Here is a 22,879-nt window from a genome sequence, read left to right on the forward strand (position 1 = left end):
CATGAACACAGAAGTGAAGATCTCTATGAAATGTAAATATATAACACGCCACATGATACAGCAATAAATATATCAACAGAAGAGAGTTCCACTCCATCAGGTTTCCACAAAACATGGCACTGTGCAAAACATTGGGTACACTACATCTACAGAATTTCAGACCTGAGGAATGTTTTAATACTCTATTATTAGCCTTGAAATGGGAATTCTTGAAATATCTCCACACACCATTAATTATTAAATTGTTATTCCCTGTTTAAATGTTATGGGTTATAGATGCTTGATGTTCTCAATTAATTCATTGTTGACTGCCTACAACAATTGCATTCTGGAACTGTACCTTCCAAATACCAATAAAACTTGTAGGCTGTTGAATTGCATTACTTACATTAAATATTCATAATTATATTTAGAAAAATGATTTCATCATACATAATCTGGATGAACAGCTCTATCAAGAAACAATCTGTATTAATTATTAATATAAAAGTGTTCATCTTTGAAATAGCTATATAGTCAGATAATCTTCCAGGTGAGGTGAGGTGAAATGGGGTTTAACGTCGCGTCCAAGATTATTGCACTTATATAGCGACGTGCATGCATGTGTATGTGTGTGTGTGTGGCTGCTTGTACTAGTCCGAACTGATGCAGATTTATAGTACTAGCACACTGAGATACCATGCAACAGTTTAACATGAATGCCCCACTCAGACACAGTATACATACTCCGAGCCAACCAGTCCTTGTTTTAGCCCCTCAATGCCGAGCGCCAGACAGGGTAACAACAAGTACCATCTTTTAACGTCTTTCGGTATGACGCGGCTGGGGACGCTCTACCATTAGACCACAGAGGCGGTCTAGATAATCTTCCAACACTGGCTAACTCAAAGAGTAACAATGCCATACATAGACTGATGTAACTCAAGGCATAGACTACACTGAATGCTAAGCAATACCATTTAGGATTTTGCAAATTGATCTGGAAACACCTCCACAGCTGTCAGTATCAAGTCATCTCCTATCCATTTCATCTTCTGTAGCACTCAACACTGCAGCCGTGTAGCAAAACACCTTACTAATTCTGCATATAATGCTATAAGAGTGACAACCCTACCATCAGTCAATGTTGTGATTGTCCCAGGAGAATTCTTTGATACTTTCCTACACATAGTTGTAACCGTGTTTGATTAATGTGCCAAAAAAAGAATAAAGTTCCTTTGTACAATCGGTGTCCAGGGTCGTATTTGAAACACACGCCCTGGATACACAAACACTGAACACAGGTAGATGCAAAATCACAATAGAACAATGAACAAACAAAGAGCTTTCCCGCCATTTTCTAACATTTCTTGAAGGAATTTCATCATCTGACAGCATCTTATGAAAGGTGTTTTCCCTATTTACAGAATAACAGACAGAATATTGTTTCCATGGTCTGTCTGCCATTAAAGTCAGTCAAAGGAGCAACTGTACCTTAAAGTTGCCTTGAACAATAGGATGGCAATACCATTGAGGTTTCTTTTCTTGTTCAAAATACCATTAAGTGTAACATTGTTTTCTTGTCTAAGAAAGTTGTCAAAACTTATTCAGTAAACATAAAAAAATCTTTAACAAATGTTATATTTGGGATAACACTTTCTTAGTAAAGTACAGATTCTCTTACTTTTTTGGGTTTAGTCCCGTCCGGGGTTCGAACCCACACTTGCCAATGGCATTGTGTATTCATAGCTTTCGGCCATGGGAGCCATGCCAATTTACACTTATCAGAGGGGTACTCAAAGTATGTGATCTACACTACCAGTTGAGTGGCTTAGATTGCTGACTTTGTGTGCTTGCGATTAGGTGCCTCACTCTGGCAAGTTTGAGTTCGAACCTCGGACAAAATTAACCCCAAAAAATACAAGAATCTGTACTTTACTAAGAAGGTGTTATCCCAAATATAACATTTGTTACATTTGACCACTTTCTGAATGGCATTGTGTATTCAAATACATCTTTGTAATATATAAGATTCTCCTACCAGTAGATTGATCAAGGCAAGTCCACAATGTTCCTGTGTTCATTGTTCAAGATGTCAACCAACCAAACATCATTCTTGTTTAAAAAACAAAGACAGAAAAAACATATAATCATACCTTGAATTATTATTTTAGCAAAGTTGTGACAAATAACTTGGTACTATGATGCTTGAGTTGGAGAGAAGACAATGCAGACTATTGTAGTGAGTGACTCACCTGGTAGAAATCCCTTGTTGTTCCATAGCTGGGCACGATGCTGATACCTAGACTCTTCTCTCCAGTCTTCCTGATGGTGACGTCTTGCAGGATGAATCCATCTAGGTTGCCTAGCTCCGGCATCTCCGATCCTGACAAGATGTGTACATCAGGGAGGATCCCTCCCTGGCCAGACATCCTATGATGAGGAGGTGGTTCAGCTCTCTTCACCACCAGATGCACATGAAGTGGGATTTCCTTGAACACAGCGACACAGTCATGATGGTTCAAGCGACGGAGGTTGGTGCCATTGACTTCAAGAATCTCATCACCAGCACAGATACCAACAGAACTACCTGAAGCTCGATATGCTGCCCCATCTTCTACAACATTCTTGACAATCACAGCCTTGACATATCCACTACTCTTTCCTCCCTCCACACTCAGTCTCATGCCAAGATTCTCATCCTCAAGTCGATGAAGGATCAGATTCTCCACAAAACCATCATTCCCATTTGACAAGGTCAAGGATCTCACAGAATCAACATCAGCAGCAAGCTTCATAAATTGTTCAGAAACATGCTCATTTGAGAAGTGCAGAGGTGGCAATGTTTGGCCAGATGAGTCCATTCTGCGATATGTTCCCTCTATTCCCCCAGAAACTGCTGCAGGTGAACTGCAGTCATCAGTATCTGTGTTACTGTCAAAGCTGGAGGTCTCCGACACTCCAGAACCTGGTGTGTTGTTGAGTGAGACACCCACTGCACTGTCCACTGATGACACAGAGAGATCCAACTTCTTTATCCCATCGCTTCTTTCATCTGTGTTCTGTTGAAAGACAGAATCCTTCTGCTTCTTAGTGGGACTTGGTGGAGACCTCCCCTCACAACCTTCATCCCACTTTCGTTTCAAGTCAGGGCTACTTCCATCTTCTCTCTGACCTCGGGGAGATTCATCCTCTGAATCTTCATTCGACTTCTGATACAGTCTTGGAGACCGAAGGACTCTCCGGGAAAATGTGTTGACATCAAAGTCAGAGAAGTCAGACTCTGTTCCATCAGAATCCATGATGAGTGTCTGTTTGGCAAGGACCTTCAGTGAAAGAGGGGAGTGGGCACCGGCTCCTGTATCCACTGAAAATGTTATCTGAGGACAAGAAATCCCTGTCTCTTGACCATTAGGACCACCATCATAGCTTCCTACTTCAGGATCCTGAAACACAGCACAAAGAGGTCTAGAATTACTTCTTGTATAAGTTTAATATGAATATCAATAAAAATGAGTTTGATACATGTTAACAGAACAATAATGATGCATATGAAAATATTTGAGTAAGGAATTTTGAAATATGCTCTACTCCATAATAACACCAAAGTTCAAGGCACATTGTGTTTAACATGGTAGAAGATAAATTTGTATTTATTTGACTTACATTTTTAAAGTAATATTGTTATGAGTAATATCTCTTTCTGTAAACAATATACTGTTGTTTAACTGTGGATCAAAACAGGATTCTTATTGACAAGATCTGTCAGGAAAGTTTTAAGAAAATTCCAAAGCAGAACAGGGCCACATGCACAAAACAAATGTAGCACTACTGTCATGATAGTCATTGTAAGTATGTGTTAACCTATAGAAGTTGTGATAGTCACAGTGCTTCAATCGCTTTATGCAGGTGGCCCCGCAGCAAATGCTGTTGTAGCGTCATTGAAAAGTATTGTATGATTGCTGTTTACGTTGTGACCTGATCTGTGATCAATAATAGATCTGTAGTCTACTGATGATCAATGCAACTGTTTGACAGGTTAGTAGCAGGCTTGGCACACTCATCAGTCATGTATGGATTACAGTGAATTCAGGAATGCTTCATACACATTCATTGAATATCTCACACAGGCACATCTGGGAGTATCAGCAATCACATGCATGTCATTAGCGTGTGACGTGGGTTTTGCACAGCTCTGAAGAGCAATCTTATGTGTCCCAGGAAGACAGCTCAAGACAAAAACATCTTAAGTGACATAGGTTGGAGATGCTTATCAGCTGGGCAAAACCAACAAGTAATGGCATTATGTATACAGAGCAGAGGATCCTAGCACTCAGAAGGGACACAACTTTGCATAAAAAAATTGCTTCCAGTTTATGTATAAGAAAGCACATCCTCAGATTGTCACTATGTACTTAATAAGCTGAATGAATGCAGGTAAGATGATTTGGTCGTAATGGATAGGTGGTGAGGTGAAATGGGGTGTAATGTTGTGGTCAAAATTACTGAATTTAGACAGTGAAGCGTGCGTGCTAGCGTGCGTGAGTGTGTGCGTGCACATAACAATCTCATTCTACCGGGTACCCGTTATTTCTGGGTGAACCCAAACACTTTTTAACACATACGATTCTCAGATACAATGTTCTTGGCTGGAGCTCCATCATAACCACCCAAACATTATAAAACAATCATAAGAGTGCCAGATACAATGTTTCTCACTGGGGCTCTTTCATATCATAATCACTCAAACAATATAAATAAAAGCGACAAAACCCTGTCCATGTGTGTGTGTAAGAGTGTGTGTGTCTGTCTGTCTGCTTGTACTAGTCAGGACTTACGCCAGTTTTATAGTGATACTATGTCACAGTTTAACATGGATATCCGACTCAGTTACAACAAACTGACTCCAAGCCAACCAGTCCTTGTTTTATTCCCTTAATGCAAATTTCAGGCAGGGTAACAACAAGTACCATCTTTTTACAATTTTGGCATGATGCTGCCAGGGGACGGAACCACCGACGTTCTGCTCTCCAAGCAAACGCTTTATCCACTGGACCACGGAGACAGTCTGATAATGGATGTCCAACATTACATTATTGGTTGTGCTACTTATTAAAATGTGAAACCAATCTTTTTTTCATTGTGCAATACTGCTATGTCCTGATGACGTTCAGTCACACGTCTGTACTGATTTAAAGCATAGTCAAAGGTCTCTCAAATCAGACTCAAGCAAAGTCAACACTGTGTCAAAGAAGTCTTAACGTGTGCTTTGATGTCAACAAAAATGTGCCACAGGAACTCTTAATCTGATCATAGTAAAAAAATAGAACAAAACACATCATTCGCACATCACAAAAAAAAATGCACAGATGCCATTCTCCAACATACCACCTATACAGAGTTCACTTCAACATACTGGTTAATCAGACCTCCACAATGTCCTAGAATCCCAAAAAGGAAACAATCTTGACTCAAACCACAGATTCCTATCAAGATGTCAATGACAACCAATCATGCAGTATTCCATGCCGACACGGTTTACATCATCAAGACGAAACAGCAACACATTAGCAATAAAAATGAGTCTGCTGTGAACACGAAGAAACAAACACAGCTGTATAACAAAGGCAGGATAATTGCAACAGATTTAACAGCCCCTAACAATGCCTCGTACTTACTTGACCAGTCTACCTTCATCACAATTGAGTACTCCTCCTCTAGAGATGGTATAAAACCGATCAGGTGAAGATGTCTGTGGTATCGTCTGTTGACTATTACCATGCGTCACTATACAGTATGTACGTATTGATTGGGGAAGTGTTATGTTCAGACCTTTGCAACAGATGGCCAGTGCACACAGGAAAGGTGGTCGACATATTTTCTGGCTAACTGTGCCCATTTTTTTAATTTTTGCAAGGTAGCTGCTGTCCTTGTCAATGATCATCTTGATGGATAGCTGGTGTCTGTTAGAGGACTAACCAAATATCTCATTGAAGATTTAATTTTGCTGATTCGGTTCCAATGAGAAATACACTCTCTGCCAAAAGAAATGCAAACCGTAGAAACATATAGGTAATTATGTACGTTTAGAAGAGATGTTTCCAATGTGTACCACTTAATGACAAAGCTAACAATCAACCAAGTGTTACCACAGAGTGTCTTTATTCTTATCACGATATGCTGCATGTGATTTGCAAACTTTACACGCTTATCCTGCACGAGACAAATGATGCATCTCGAGGTCATGGATCTATGATGTCACATGTGTTGCGTTCTTCAGCGTCAATTCACACAAAATACCAGTATGTTTGTGTATCGAACCAATCAGTAATTCTTCATATATTAACCAACATGTATGGTATTCATGTTTCTTTTGCCGTGAGTATATATTCAGGCTGGCATAATTTTTTTACTCAATGCAAACTATATGTGTGTAATATTTTTCTCTTTGGTGAGTGTTTTTTGGCTTCTTAAAAAATGGAATTAGTTTTCTCCAAGCTGATGAATTAAGTTGTGGGAAATATATGATTGCATTGTATACTACTTTTTATATATTCAGCATACGCAAAATCATTTTCTTGTGTTTTAACCCTGTTAGTTGCCTCATGTGACAGAAGACCAATCCTAACCCGGATGTTCATGGCAGCATTTCTTTATGTAAATACACTAATTCAATACCCTGTGCTTGATTAGCAATAACACCTGTTGCATTCATGGATGACAATGTTTTTCATTCACAACTGTCGATGACATCAATGTTAGTAAGTTGAAAATAATATGTATACCTGAACATCTAGTCTGTCATACAGACCTTGAAACAAATATATCCAATACAGCCCATGCAAGTCTATAATGTTTGGCAAGTCTAGATTACTGCAGTAGAAGAAAGTCTATGGTCTCCTTTTTATTATATTTTATAACTATAATTTAGCAACTGTTTTTTCTATAAAATTTGTTCATTTCAGAGACTAGATAGTCTACTGAACATCGGTACCTAGTAGATCTAGATAATTTCAGGAACAATGCTGGGTCTTCTTGTATACGTACAAAACTTTTCAGTCATAGGTTTGGCTTTGTGTTATTTGCTCATGACTTGATGTTGATGACTTTCTACAAGACTTTTGTGTTCTGCTGTTGATATGTTTAGACAAGATTGGAGCATTTCTTTACAGAAAGTTTCAGATATGATGTGTACCATCACTGTAAGTCTTCTGCGTTTTCAACCCGGACCTAATGACAAACTTCTAGTACATAAAGGATCTGACATTACTGTAGAGAAACATCCTTAAGATTTTGCTCTATTTGTTCTAAGGGTGTGGAATCAGAATCACAAATTCATTTCTGACAGATGCCATTGAGCTCAGGTCGGACAATCTGTAATCTGACAGAATTAGGAATTTGTTGTTTCACCCTGTTTGAGTGAGAGGAGTATGTGTCACCTGTTGTTTGCGTCAGAACAGGAAGGACACGAGGATATCTAGAGTGTTAGTGTCTTTAGTTTGTCCCACCACCATTACACTGCCACACACCTTTCACACAGATACAGACCCATGAAGATCCAGGGTAGAATAGGTCTTCAGCAACCCATGCTTGTCGTAAACGGCGACTATGCTTGTTGCAAAAGGCGACTAACAGGATTGGGTAGTCAGGCTCGCTTACTTGTTTGATGCATGTCATCGATCCCAATTGAGTGGATCGATGATCATGATGACAATCACTGGATTGTCCGGTCCATACTTGATTATTTACAGTCTGCCGTCATGTAGCTGGAATATTGCTGAGTGCGGCATTAAACGTGCGAATGCCAGTTCATCTTGATTATGTTTCTTGGTTTGTCAGCACCATTTCAATGTGGGTTTCACCAAAGTGGTAACGCCTAAGACCTGCATCACTTTGGGCTTTCCTCCCACACCAATTGAGACACACTGTGATGTAACTGGAATACTGTTCAAAGTCTCTTATGACTTAATGTTGGCTACAGGTATACTGACACATTTTATATTTTCGGTTCATGCGTGTATAAGGGCCCTGAGTTTATGATGAGCCTTACCAGCCTGACTGTGCCAGGATCACCCAAACCCTCTTTGCTGCATTTTTTATTTTAATATGTATATTATAATAATAACAACAATAACAACAACAACAATCTTTACACTTATACTGCGCTTGCCTCCATACTTTCATCTCATTTTCATATAGAAACCAATAGTAAACCAATCTATTTTTTAACTTATCCTACATTACTCCTCAATGCATCTACCGCTTGTTCTTGACAGAGAGAAAGAGCTGTGTGAGGTCTTGCTGAAGAAGAAGTTGTTTCAACTGGTTGTGTGGCCAACCCTATCACACAGCTCCCACGTGACCATAGAAGGGGAGACGTCATGGATCAGCACATTACTGCTGTCACTCATGGAAGGAAGACCTCCGTGTTGAACTGTCACGTTTTTCTTTGAATCCTTTGTGTGTTGATAACTTGAGTGAATTTTCTTGTGAACTATATCGTGCAAAAGCCGAATCCGAAAATAAAATAAAATGTTTTTGATGTATTTGTATTCATCAGACTCCCCCATCTTTGATGAAGAAATATCCAAAATCACTCAATAAAAGGTACTATAATTTAAAAAAAATAATATCCTATATTTTTGGTGATCATTTGTGAAAATTCTACTCAAATGTCATAGATTGGTGGGTAGCATAGTGGTTAATGCATTTGCTTGTCACGCCGAAGGCCCGGGTTCAATTCCCCACATGGTTACAATGTGTGAAGCCCATTTCTTGTGTCCCCCTCCCCGCCATGATATTGCTGACATATTGCTTAAAGCGACAAAAAAACCTACTCACCCATAGATTAACCTCCTAGACAATAGGCATGCAGTCCAATCCATCATAGACTGACTCAAATTACTGTACATTACTGGCCTACCACAAATGTCACATACTGTGTACTTATAAGAATACCACCACCACAGCAGAAAGGATATTGGGTGTAGAGTTCACCTACATTGTAAACAAATACAAACAACAATGTGCCAGGTCAGCACATGGTGCTGTTGGTGCCCTGGAGCACCGCTCCTGAGATAAGATCTAACTTGGTAAGTTTGTAAAGTGTTTTTTTCTAAGGTCACTTTCTACCTTAAGCAAGTTCAGTTGACCAGTGACTTGTTCTCCCAATTACAGCTTAGGCCAGTTAAAAAGATATTCGGTTCTCATTAATTTTGGGGGGCAGAGAGGTTGGATTTTTATTTTTTAACCCAATCTCATTAAAATCAGATCTTAGTTCTCACTACCATTAGACAAAGATCTGAGGACATCCCATTAGGGGTCACGTCAGAACGACCTTTCATCCAACCAATCAGAGCATCGCTTACCAGATCAGGAAAGTGACATTCGGAATGTGATTTCTAATCATGTAATCTCAAAAACTTTAACATGGGATATTCAGAAAGATAGTTACGGGCTTAACAACTGAATCCATACAATCTAGACCATACATTTGCCAAAATTAAATGAATGTTCTTTCGTTCAGGTTTTAAATGTTTAATGGAAAAATTGTCAAAATAAGTTTCAAAGTGTAGTTGCCAATTTGAAATTAGTGCCGTAAAGCACAAGACAGCTGCCTTCTGATTGGCTAATGTCAACTTCTTGTCAGTCCTTCCATTGGACAGTCCAAACCTTATTTTTTAGTTAATTCCAAATCTGGAAAAGTAAACTTGGTTCTAAGACTATATATCTGTATATGATCTCTGCTTGGTTCAAGTGCACCATGTGACCTCTATTAGTCGCCCCCTCTTGAAGTTAGAGCTGTCATGACTAGAACTCGGATGTCCCATGGAAAGATCCAGGTTAGATTTGTTCTTCAGCACCCAATGCTTGTTGTAAAAGGCGACCATGCTTGTTGTAAGAGGCGACTGACAGGATCGGGTGCTCAAAGGAACTAGGTTGATGCATGTCATCATATCCCAACTGCGTAGATTGATGCACTCAAGACTTGATTATTTACAAACCGCCATCATATAGCTGGAATATTGCTGTGTGAAAAAACAACCAAAACAAAAACCGTCTAGCTTCCGCTCAGAATCTGATACACTATGAGTGGCACAGCATGAGGCAAAAAAATGGAATCTGGTCCAAAAACAAAATTTGACTTGAAACTATCATTTCATAAAACATTAGTGCTGAAAAATATAAAAATATTATGTAGGGGCAACTTTAAGGGTGGCAGGACATGAATAACAAGAACTGTACTATATCAAGCCTCACATAGCTAAAGTCTATGTTATGTCGCCCATTGCTTGAATACATAAACTATGTTACAAGTGAACTCTGACATTATTGTTTTGGATCAACACAGGCCACTGACAGGGAAAACGTTTAACAATACAGATGTAGGATTACTGGGTAACCCAACAATGTGCCAGAGGATTACACACCGGCAGAAGTTACAGTCCGCTGGAAATGTGTCATGAATCGTAGACAAAGCTCATAGTGAAACGTTAATCAGACAAATAAATACCATTGTTTGCAAGAGATTGGTCCTTTGTCAGGCATCAAGTCAAAAAATTGATAACATGGTAAATGAACAAATATTGATGCACTTTGGTATTATTCTAAATGTGCTAATAAAATATACTGCAAAAAAGAAGTTAAAGAATAGTCCATTTTTTCCATGACTCGATATATCTTTAATCTTTCAGCAGTATTTATATTACAGAACTGTAGGAAAAAAGACTATGAAAGAAGTACTTTGACTGACGCCTATCAGTAGAGTGGATATCTTAGCTTGAGTGAATATTGTTTTGTGCCACTATCAGCACATCTTCATGAGGCAAGAGTGTCCACTATCCTTTTTATCAAAGTCTTGTTTCCACCTTGCCACATCAAGCCCACTATCCTGTGTTAAATATGATTGGACTACCGCACATATCGATAGTCCGATCAGAGAATGTTGCACAAAATCAACATCCACAACTGGAACACCTTCGTATGAAAGTGATTTACTGCTGTCTGTTCTTGTTGACATGAACATGTCTTTTTCTTCTTAAACCCCCAAACAATTGCCTATGTTTTTGTGTCAGGGATGAAATCGCGGATGTTTTCGTTATCTGATCGACTAGGTATTCACCATCTTTGTGAAGGCATGTGAGATAAGAACAGCAATCTGATTGGATATCGCTTTTTCAATACAAGGGGGACAACTCGTGTTCAACGTGAGGTGGCACCAAGGTCCAGCCTAGAAAAGTGGCCTTGATGTGGCAAGGGTAGAAAAATAGGCTTTGATATAAGCTAGTGGACACGCTTGCCTTTGGAAGATGCCATCAGCAATATTCCAGCTATATAATGGAGGCTTGTAAATAATCAAATCAGGACCAGGTAAACCAATGACTGAAAATATGAGCAACAATCTATACAGAGCCTGGACTGTCAGCTTTTACAATTAGCAATGGTGTGCTGGCATTTATTCCAACCTTGGTTCCAAAACGGTTAAAGAAAACCACAACATTCTCAGTGTGGGTGTTTCATGTATAGGTAAGTGTTACAGCTTGAGCTTTCAAGTCCATATATCACCCAACCTCGGTTTACAGTTTTGCACTGTCATTCAAAGCACATCGCCTTCCTGGACGACATGTTGTAAGCATAAGTTGGCGCCCCTCCCTGCAGGCGATATGAAGTTCAGCACTCTTGGCCGTAACAATGGCCATAACACGCCCTTGTCGTATAAATCAAACATATCTACTTACAGAATTTCCAAATATACCGTTTTTCTAATCTTATTTTCTAATGTTTGCTGGATTAATGGTTAAAATCAACAATATCTGGCTATAAGAACTGTTTATATGGGCATTGAAAATATAGCTATCTTATTTTCAAAATTCCCATTTAAACATGGAGTAGACCTGAGGGTTAGAGTCTCGGCCCCAATCGCCTTCTCACAAGACTGTGACTCAGTAACAACTAACACAGTGGCAAGCCCTTGACTTCAAACACTGCCTCAATATCCGTCGGGTCAAGGGATAGCCAATGGTCACAGGACAAATAGCACAATCCAAAAACACACGCATTTGTTTGTCGTGGAACAACAAATCTCTCAGAATCCACAATACTAGAAGGTGGTGATCAGCTAACCAAAGCTAGGAAAACGCATCCCGAATTCCCAATATATAACCTTATGTGACCAACAAACAAATGAAGGGCTTGAGCGAAGGGCACTTCTAAGAGGTTTATTTATAAAACTTCTCTTGAAGGAAAAACATGCCTTGCCTTTTTTTAACCATATTAACAAGTATCCAAATTTTCAGCGAAGTGTTCCAGATGTGAAATTGGCATCATTAGGCGTTCTAGGCGTTCATTAAGGATCTCACTAAAGGGAGGTGAAAGGAGCTGAAGAGGGCCTCAGTTATTTCAAAACGGACAATATGACACTTTTATGTGAAGAGATATTTTTATCAAAGGAGAGAGGGCAGGTGATTTTATCTATAACTACCCAACAAATAATTATCCTTCACAAAGTAAGCCCCTTGTAGAGTGACCACCCCAAATATGTGTCAATGTTTTTTATGACTCTCCTCCCCAGGATGCCAATTACGGAAGTAGTTTACCAGCATGAAAACCACAAAAATATTATCAATAATCTAACAGGGACATCATGTGCCTTTTTTCGTGACCATTGAGAGCGTTTTTATCACGGGCCTCCCTGTGCCAGGCATATATCGTGATGACCCCCACTCCTCAAATAGATGATCACTCCTCTGTTATATATCTGCATGCTGTGTTATCATTCCTGCTATCTTATCATGCTCATGCTGTTACATAAATATCCGTCATATATTTGCCATAGCAAATATGTTATTTTATTACTTTATAACACATAGGCCCAAATATCATAAATGTTGAATAAACATAAATTCTGTTTACTCTTTAAATTCTGTTTACTCTCTTTCCTGAAACATCATTCAAAACAATAAAGAAGTTATCAATAAAAGTGTTATGTCTTTACGTCCTTCTAACTTCTAAATGCCTATCAAAGACACTTATTTTTTCTATTTTATTTTATGTTTTATTTCGACCAAATAACTTTGACTTTTGTTTCTTAAAATCTATAAACAATATGATTAAAAATCTGAATTTTCTGAAATGAACAGTTCTAAAATCAGACAAATTTATAATAATTGACTGACATTAACAACAGCTGGTATGTGGTATAATTACAGGTAATCTACACGTCACCTGATACCAGGCCATCCATGAATCACACACAATGTGATAGTTTAATGGTAATCACAGTCCTACTACAGCTAATGTGAGAATGAAGATTGATACATTTTCTCTATACATTTTTTACATACTGGTTTAGTAATATAATACTGTCATCGACGAGAGTATGGCAAAATAAAACATAGGAATGTCCCGTTAAGTGAGCGAGTGAGTTGGGTTTAATGCCACTTTAAACACTATTCTAGATATATCATGGCTTGTCAGCTTAATGTTGGAGGTAAAGGGACCCAAAGAAGGCCTCTCCGGTACGCAAAGAGAAGATGCACAAAAAAAGAGAGCCATCTCCAAACTCACCTGTCAATTTTCAAAATGTCTTTTGCTGGAATCAGCCAAACAAAGTTTTAACTTTATAGGCATAGTGTATTTATTGGAGATGTTGAAAAAATAACTGGTAAACGATGAACCCAAATAAACTATCAGATTGGGTGATCGAGCTACAACTTGAAACAAGAAAATACAAATCCCAGTTACAGCAGTTCACATCATCTTGATGAGGGGCGGTCGGGTAGCCTGGTGGTTAAAGCGTTCGCTCGTCACGCCCAAGACCCGGGTTCGATTCCCGACATGGGTACAATGTGTGAAGCCCATTTCTGGTGTCCCCTGCCGTGATATTGCTGAAATATTGCTAAAAGCGGCGTAAAACCATATTCACTCACTTACTCATCTTGATGAATTTTCAAGTCAGTATTTGGTCTTGAACAAGGTACTCAAACTCTCAGTAACAATGAATTGCTGTCATATTTTATAAACCAGTGATTATGATACAGGATGGAATTTCACACATTCAAATATTTTTATCTTTAACACATCTGTTTGATTGATTAACCATGTGTGGTCTAACATATTATGAGTGCTTCATCAGATAGTTAGATTTTTAATGCTGTTATTTTAATTGTATCAATGCAGCTTATATGTTTAAAAAAATGTAAATGCATGGTTCTTTGTAGATAAAGGCCATATATATATAACACCTCTGAAAATTCCAAAACAATAACTCCAGGGGGTACTGAGAGAGTTAGGAATGAAGGCTATGAAATGGATTCAAATATGTCATGGTGGCAGCCATTTTGTTTTTTTGAAAACCATATTTTGTTGGAGTGAGTGAGTGAGTATGGTTTTACGCCGCTTTTAGCAATATGCCAGCAATATCACGGCGGGGGACACCAGAAATGGGCTTCACACATTGTACAACATGGGAATCGAACCCGGGTCTTCAGCGTGTCGAGCGAACGCTTTAACCACTAGGCTACCCGACCGCCCCTTATATTTTGTTGGGAGTTCTTGAGATAAGTTTTAAGTAGTGGACAATATTTCATGAATTGTGTATTACATTTGGGTCAATCATGAACCTGGTGACAGGGATAGAATATGCACTCAGTGTCATCTGTATTCATATGATAAGTACAAAGGGTAGGTATCTGAAACCCCACCACAATATATCTCATTCACGATTTTAAAGCCAAACATAACCTGTCTGGTCCATTGCCTGTAAGTGTTAGCAAGTTGCTTCATTATAACATCAGTGGTGGCCCTATGAAAATCTTAGCACATCAATATATTTAAAAGTTCATACATTTATAGCACTATTTTTTGTTGTTTTTTGTTTGTTGTTTAACACCTCACTCAGCAATATTCCAGATATATTAAGGCGGTCTGTAAATAATCGAGTCTGGACCAGACAATCCAGTAATTGACATCATGAGCATCGATCCACGCAATTGGGATACAATGACGTGCATCAACCAAGTAGGCCTGACCATCCGATCCGGTTAGTCGCCTATTACGACAAGCAATGTCGCCTTTTACGGAAGCATGAATTGCTGAAGACATGTTCTACCCACTAGGTCATACTAATACATTAATTGTATTATAAAAACTGGTCCCTAGGTGGATTTTGGGTTAGAATGGGTCACCATGTACCTACATGCTGATTGTAGGTGATGTCTAATATGCATCTAGTGGTCAGTGTCAGTTAATTCATAAAAAACATAACGCCAGAGAAAAATTATCCACTAAAACAGATTCCATTGGGCATAAAAATAAAAAATAGAAGTGAAAATTATGTGAATGGATCACTGAAAAGTCAGTGATGACAGCAGGTGTTGGTTAAGATTGTGTCATCATACCCTGATGGCATTGACCTTGGCGTGTGATATCAGTCACCTTAATGTCGGACCCAGCCTTATTTACAGGCATCTGTGATGGATGGAATAGTGAGTGAGTGAGTTGGGTTAAACGCTGCTTTTAACAATATTCCAGTTATATCGCTGCGTGTTAGCTTAATGTGGGAGGAAAGCCCGAAGTGTTGCAGGTCTCGGACGTTTACCACTTCGGTGAGACCCACGAACACTGGTATGGTGCTGACAAACCTAGAAACATAATCGGGGCGAACCGGGATTCGAACCCACAATCATAGGTTTCTGGCGTGCCCAAGGGATGCAACTCTGCACAGCGAATCGCGGCGCCTTAAACAACTGGGCCACCTGTGCCCCCAATGGATGGAATAGTGCTCACTGCATCAAACAAAACAACAAACAACAAAACAACAGGAAACACAAAACACCCAGGACCTGCCCTTTTTTTAACTCATGGTGTAACCACTTAATGGGAACATGCACTGGGTACAAGCCTTATAAATCCATTAAGAATGTTCATTGGAGCAATATATTCTATAATTAGTAATCCTGTAATGATATGGCATGGAGGTGTTACTGCTTTCTCATGGACCCGAGAAGCATTGCTCATTGATGATGCATTGAATGACGCATTGACTCCATTCATGGACGGAGGACATACGTAATATGTCAATGACTGATCAGGAACTAGACCATCACATACTAATCATTTGTGTTTCATTCAATTTGGTTCCACAGATGTGAAGATCATAAATGTTTTCTTTTCCTGAAATTGTCCCATAACATCCATCTGAGGTAGCACAAGATTGTTCATGATTTCTCCAGATGGGTAATTGAGTGCATGAATTAATAAGGAAGATTCTTAATTCCATGCTGTGGAATTATTCCTTCTTGACCACAAATGTGCAATACTGTGAAGGAAGATAGCATTTGAGGGAGTGACTAGATTTGAGAGTTTACACCATTATTAGCAATATTCCAGCATTATCAGGCCTAGGGACACCATGTTTGTTTGTTTGTTGTTTGACACCTCAAATAATCAAGTCTGGACCAGAGAATCCAGTGATTGACATCATGATCAACGCAATTGGGATATGATGACATGCATCAACCAAGTCAGCAAGCCTGACCATCCGATCCCGTTAGTCGCATCTAATGACAAGCATAGTCGCCTTTTATGGCAAGCATGGGTTGCTGAAGACCTAGTCTAGCCTGGATCTTCACAGGTAAAGGGACACCATGAATGATATTTACACACTATACCTGTTTAGAGAATCATGGGAGTGCCAAACCAAGTTTAACCTCAAGACAACTTGTCACCTCTTGGAATGAGTGAGTTGGGTTTAATGCCACTTTTAACAGTATTACAGTTATTTCGCGGCATGTCAGCTTAATGTGGGAAAAATGCCCGAAGTGATGCAGGTCTCAGACGTTTACAACTTCGATGAAACCCACGAGCAGGGGTATGGTGCTGACAAACCTAGACACATAATCGGTGTGAACTGGGATTCGAACCCACAATCATAGGTTTCTGGTGTGCCCAAGGGAACCAACTCTGCACAGCGAATCGTAGCATCACCTCTTGGAATGCTTTCAGACCAGATAGTCAGCATAGTACAGTTCTTTAATCCCAATCATTGTGTCTTCTACAATAGACTTGCAGCAATACACCAGCCTAAAGCCTCACCCATTTTGAATAAATCTTACTCAGATTCTTGTACACACATCTGTTTTTCTTCGCAAATTAAACAGACATTTTGAAATGATATCAGGTACACTAATTAAGTGTAAATGTATTACCGGTACAACACTATAATTTATGTAGTGATAGATTTTACTAACACAACTACCAAACTGCAAACTGCTTTGCCAATTTTTTATTTGCCATTTTGTACCTTTTGCTTGTTGGATTACAAAATGTGTGTCTCTGTTCCCAAATAAAAGCAACAAAACCCTTTCCATAATTGTAAGTAATATCTGCCAAAAGCAGACCATTGTGCAATTCTGACTATATCATGAACATGTGTTTATGAATCACTCTCAAATAGTGATGATACCAGGTGTTCTTGAAAAGGTGAGCAAATCCTGCCCCATCGGTGGCACCCCTCACAAACACATGCAAAGGCAAGTCAAATGTTCACCTGAAACAACACGTCAATTTTTTCGAAATGTCCTCCATATGTCTACCATAAAACTTTTGAGCACTTTGCTGAGGCCTTGTAAAACAAATCCCTAGTCAGACACGGACAGAAGTAAGATACACCTTTTGCACACAGTAAATTTGGACACAGGTTCAGTCAAGTTGTCTGTCTTGTCTTAATGGAGGGACTTATCAGTGGGTAAATAAACACCTATTCACGTCTCATCCTTCAAAATTGTGCAAGTCACACAGTTCAACAAAAGAATCTGGCAACAAAGCTGAGGCCACAGTCCAGTCATCGTGTGTATAATGCCGGAGCATAATTGACAGGGTTAAATGTACATGGATGGACTGAAACCACCACTTTATATATACCTAGTAGGTAAGAATGGGACAATTATAGCATGCCCCTCTGGTGAATCACTATCTCAACAACACACATCAGTGATTCAGTGTTTCAAAACAATATTATTCTTATCTTAGTTATTCTTCAGACCAGACCAGTTCTTTATGTGTGTGTGTTTTTTCTTTTTGCGAACACCTAGTGTCATCACTGATGTCCAGAGATCCATTCATATAATTTTCACTGCTATTTTGCCTTTCACTACCAGTGGAATCTGTTTCGTGGGAACACCAAGACTGATTATTCTCTAGTGTTCGAAATTTTATATATACAGGCAACTATACCCTAAATGACAGTAAACTCTTGATGAAGTCAATGCGCGAAGAAAGGACCCGACGAGCTGACCCCTGAGGTGGTCTGACCGGACCGAGGCCTTCTTTACCCATATTGACCTCTTCGAGAGTTATTACTTGTATCATGTTCAATTATGCACATTTATACATATAGGTTTTCATAAATTATATATACATTTTAAAATTTGATAAAAATAAATATTTAATGTTAGTTCTGTTTCAACAGCACAATGCTTGCTCTTTTGTTATACCAAAATTCACATTAAAGTTTAACGAAGCATTAAAACCATCATCTGTTTCATTACAGCTATGAACCATAAAATGTTAGTATACCAGACACCATCTTATCTTCTAGCAGACGAGCAATCTCAATAAAATCAGATCTTAATTCTCGTTACCACTAAACAAAGATCTGAGGATACCCCATTACGGGTCACATCAGGCCAACCTTGTGCAAACTTTGACCAACCAATGGAATGACTGACAAGAAGTCGACATTAGCCAATCAGAAGGCAGCTTTCTCGTGCTTTATGGCACTAATTTCAAATTGGTGACTACGCTTCGAAACATATTTTGACAAATTTACGATTAAAAATTTGAAACCTGAACAAAAGAACATTCTGGAATGGTTAATAGATGGTCTAGATTGTATGGATTCAGTCCTTAGGCCCATAACTATCGTTCGGAATACCCCATGTTTAGAAAGCACATTCATGATCTGGTAAGCGACGAGTCAACGCTATTCATCACGTGACAGGTCACTACTGATCATGAGACAAGTCAATATTCAAGGTCAATGTCGGTCACATGATTTTGGGGTCTACATTGACATGTATTGTTTCGTAATGTGGTATGGTTTGACCAATGACATTGCTAGATTCTTAATAGAGGTATAACAAATTTAAGTATTAATATGGGTTCATCCATCAGAATAGGATGAGACAGAAATGCCATTTGAATACTGCTCTTACAGTGTGTTGATGGATTCATTCACCTGATGAAGGCACCTGTGAACATTCGGGCTAGAATAGCTCTTTAGCAACCTTTGCTTTCCGTAATAGGCGACTAACAGACTCGCTGACTTGGTTGATGAATGTCATCATATCCCAATTGAGTGGATTGATGCTCATGATGTCAATCACTGGATTGTCTGGTCCAGATTCATTTAATTACAGACCGCCATCATCTAGCTGAAATATTGCTGAGGGTGGCGATAAATAACAAACAAACAAACAAACAACAAACCTGATGAAGGGACAAAGAATAACAAAGTCATTATCCATGGAAAGTTTCATGTCTCCATGTTGTGGTTGGTTGGTTTGTTGTTTAACGCCGCACTCAGCAATATTCTAGCTATATTAAGGCAGTCTGTAAATAATCGAGTCTGGACCAGACAATCCAGTGATTAATATCATGAGCATCATCCCACCCAATTGGAATCGATGACATGCATGAACCAAGTCAGCGAGTCTGACCACCCAATCCCATCAGTCGCCTTTTACGACAAGCATAGTCGCCTTTAACGGCAAGCATGGGTTTCTGAAAACCTAATCTACCCTGGATCTTCACGGGTCCCATGTTGTGAGATGAGTTGAGTGTTATGCTCTAATTACCTTAAAGATGATCACAATACTCCTCCCTGGGAAAAACTACATGCTTACTTGGTATGCTGAGTTTGCTGTTTGAAATAAGGCAGTTAGTCATCATGAAATCTACCTCTGACTAAAACCTTTTCACACTTGCCTACAGGCAGGTACGCGACATGTTTGGAAGATCTCATGTATTAATGCAGCCATGTGTCCTCCCAGCATTATCAGCACCAGTCACAGACATTTGACCAGCCTAGGTGTAAGACGTCTTCCATTTGTGTGTGTCATGTGTGACATTGTTTATCATGTTGAAAATACTACACTACTGATATGCAGAGAAGTGTGTTTTTGTAAACACTTATCTTATCGACTATCGACCTTTTTAAGGGTGTTAAAGATTTCGGCAGTGAAACAATTTGGTTGGTAGGTTGAAAAAAAATAAAAAAATAAAAAAATAAAATACATTGTACAGGATTATTTTATTCATCATAAAGTTTAATTTGGATAGATAGATGATAAAAAAAATTAAATCTTTGCCTTGTTGGATTTTTTATAAATATTATTGATCTCAAATCTGACAGCTGCATTTCAGTTTTATGCATTGGTTGGACAGTTGATTAGGATTTAACATTAATATTAATTTGTAAGAAGGGAATTAATTTTCTTTTTGTTTATCAGGTAATATATAATACTATATCTTTGATGATTTTACTCTTTGTTTACAACTCTCGGTCACATGGCTTCATGTTGGCGACAGATTGACTTAGAATACAAGATAAAGCACTCTAGATTTACGACAGCTAAGTGACAGTTGTGCAACGAAACCATACCACCAGACATCCTTTAATGATAAAGAGCATCGTCCACTACCAAGTCCGACTTAAAGTAATGACGGTAGCATAAAGGCATATTGCAGGTAAATCCCAGGATTTAGATACTGAGGAATTCTTTTGAAAGTTTCTTTGGAAACAATATCAAAGAAAACTCCGAAAGGTGAAGCATGAGGGTATGAAGACATCCATCTGTCATTGTACCATGATGGACTTGTCCCTGGCCCCAGTCAGGTGGGTATCCCCTTCCTGCATGTCATGTCATGTCACGTCACTGTCATGTCACTGTCATGAAACCAATGTCAAACATGGCCACCTCTGTTTAGCTCTGTCAATGGAATTTTTTTTTCAAGTAAACTCGTGTCCTAAGATAGCAAGGCTCACTGTATCCCCCTGGACAAAGGTCTGCATTCTTGAAATTTCAGTTTGTGTATTAAATGCCTCGGAATCTTTTTTGGGCTTAGATTTGACATACCTTTAAAGATTTTAGAATAATCACTTTGTTGTTGTATCTGCCGCCAACATTAACTAGTAAACAAGTAGAACTTCATCCTTGGCCTGTGTACACTTATGTTAAATAGATATTCCTGGTGATGGATTGAGGATGAAGACTTGCTGTGGTTTCTCCAGTTTCAAACAATGCCTGCATATAGAAACAATGTGTTGTATTCGATTGGGCATGAACTAAGAACCTTTTGATCTCTTAACAAGAGGTTTGCTGTATTAGTGACGAGGCATTTAATAGATTATTATTTAAACATGAATAGTACTTTAATTTTGAATGATTTTTTAAGTTGTATCGTTTTATCAGGCAGGCAAATAAAAATATAATAAACAATTTTTATTTTATTTTATTTTCTGATTCAAGCTTTTGGCTGAACCGAGAGGGTTACCATACCTGTTGCCTCCGTTAAGCCATAGCAGAGTTAGTTAATCTTGAAGTGAGTGAGTTGGGTTTAACTCCACTTTTAACAGTATTCCAGTTATATCACGGTGCGTCAGCTTAATGTGTGAGGAAAGCCCGAAGTGATGCAGGTCTCAGACGTTTACCACTTCGGTGAAACCCATGAGCATGGGTATGGTGCTGACAAACCTAGAAACATAATCGGGGTGAACCAAACTCGAACCCACAATCATAGGTTTCTAAGCATGCCCAAGGGGTGCAACTCTGCACAGCGAATCGCAGCGCCTTAGACGACTGGGCCACCCGTGCCCCTTCCAGTTATATCATTGCATGTCAGCGTAATGTGGGAGGAAAGCCCGAGGTTATGCATATCTTAGATGTTTACAACTTCGGTGAAACCCATGAGTACGGGTATGGTGCTGACAAACCCAGAAACATAATCTGAGTGATTCGAACCCATGATCACCGGATCTAGCATGCCAAAGGGAGGTAACTATGCACAGCAAATTGTGACACTTTTGACTGGTCAAGGCAGTGTTAAACCCAACTCATCCCCTCTCTCATTCTTATGAAAGGAAATACGCAATTTTATGTATTTATCAAGCATCACCAAAATGAATGGATAAGCAGTGTTTGGCCTTTAATTCTTTGACAGAATTGCCATGAACAAAGACACCATCATACAACGTAGACGACAGGCCTACATGTGATATCCACCTGTGTAATCAAACCCTGACTATATTTGACATGGTGGCCAGTGACAAACACTTAGTCAAGCACAAAATTACATTCCTTTTTGCGAGCTTTGTTATGCGGTAAATGTATTGTCGCCACTTTCAAGTATATGCTATAAACCTGACATGATATTTAAGTCTATAGAATATGTCCATATAAATGTGCATCACTTTATTTATGTGAGCAAGGGTCACCTGCATTTTTCGCAATAATTTCACGCTTGCAATAATTTCATGATTTTGACTTTATCATGGCAGCCTGTAAATATTCAAGACACTAGGCTAGGATGACACATAAACAATAGGTCTTCAGCAACCCATGCTTGCCGTAAAAGGGGACTATCCTTGTCGTAAGAGGTGACTAACAGTATTGGGTGGTCAGGCTTGGTTGAGGCATGTCATTGTATCTCAATAGGGTGATGAAGAGACCCATGGAGATCTGGGGTAGAATAGGTCTTCAGCAACCCTTGCTAGCCATAAAAGCCGACCATAAAAGGTAACAGGCTTGCTGGCTTGGTTGATGAATGTCATCACATCCCAAATGAGCGGATCGATGCTCATGATGTCAATCACTGGATTGTCTAGTCCAGACTCCATTAT

The 22,879-nt window shown here is 39.0% G+C and overlaps 1 protein-coding gene across 2 annotated transcripts in view; it reads right to left on the reverse strand.

Moving 5' to 3' along the window:
* LOC139479451 (mucin-17-like) overlaps positions 1-3,333 on the reverse strand; it is a 58,600-nt gene extending 55,267 nt beyond the window's left edge. For both annotated transcript variants that reach the window (XM_071262305.1, XM_071262302.1), the window contains exon 1: positions 2,235-3,333. In XM_071262305.1, the coding sequence (XP_071118406.1) occupies positions 2,235-3,281 (1,047 nt within the window). In that variant the 5' untranslated portion in view covers positions 3,282-3,333. The remainder of the gene's footprint in view (positions 1-2,234) is intronic.
* Positions 3,334-22,879: the final 19,546 nt, after the last annotated feature.

Source organism: Haliotis cracherodii, unplaced genomic scaffold, assembly GCF_022045235.1.
Source record: "Haliotis cracherodii isolate W230 unplaced genomic scaffold, xgHalCrac1.p SCAF_1, whole genome shotgun sequence".
Classification (NCBI taxonomy): domain Eukaryota; kingdom Metazoa; phylum Mollusca; class Gastropoda; order Lepetellida; family Haliotidae; genus Haliotis; species Haliotis cracherodii.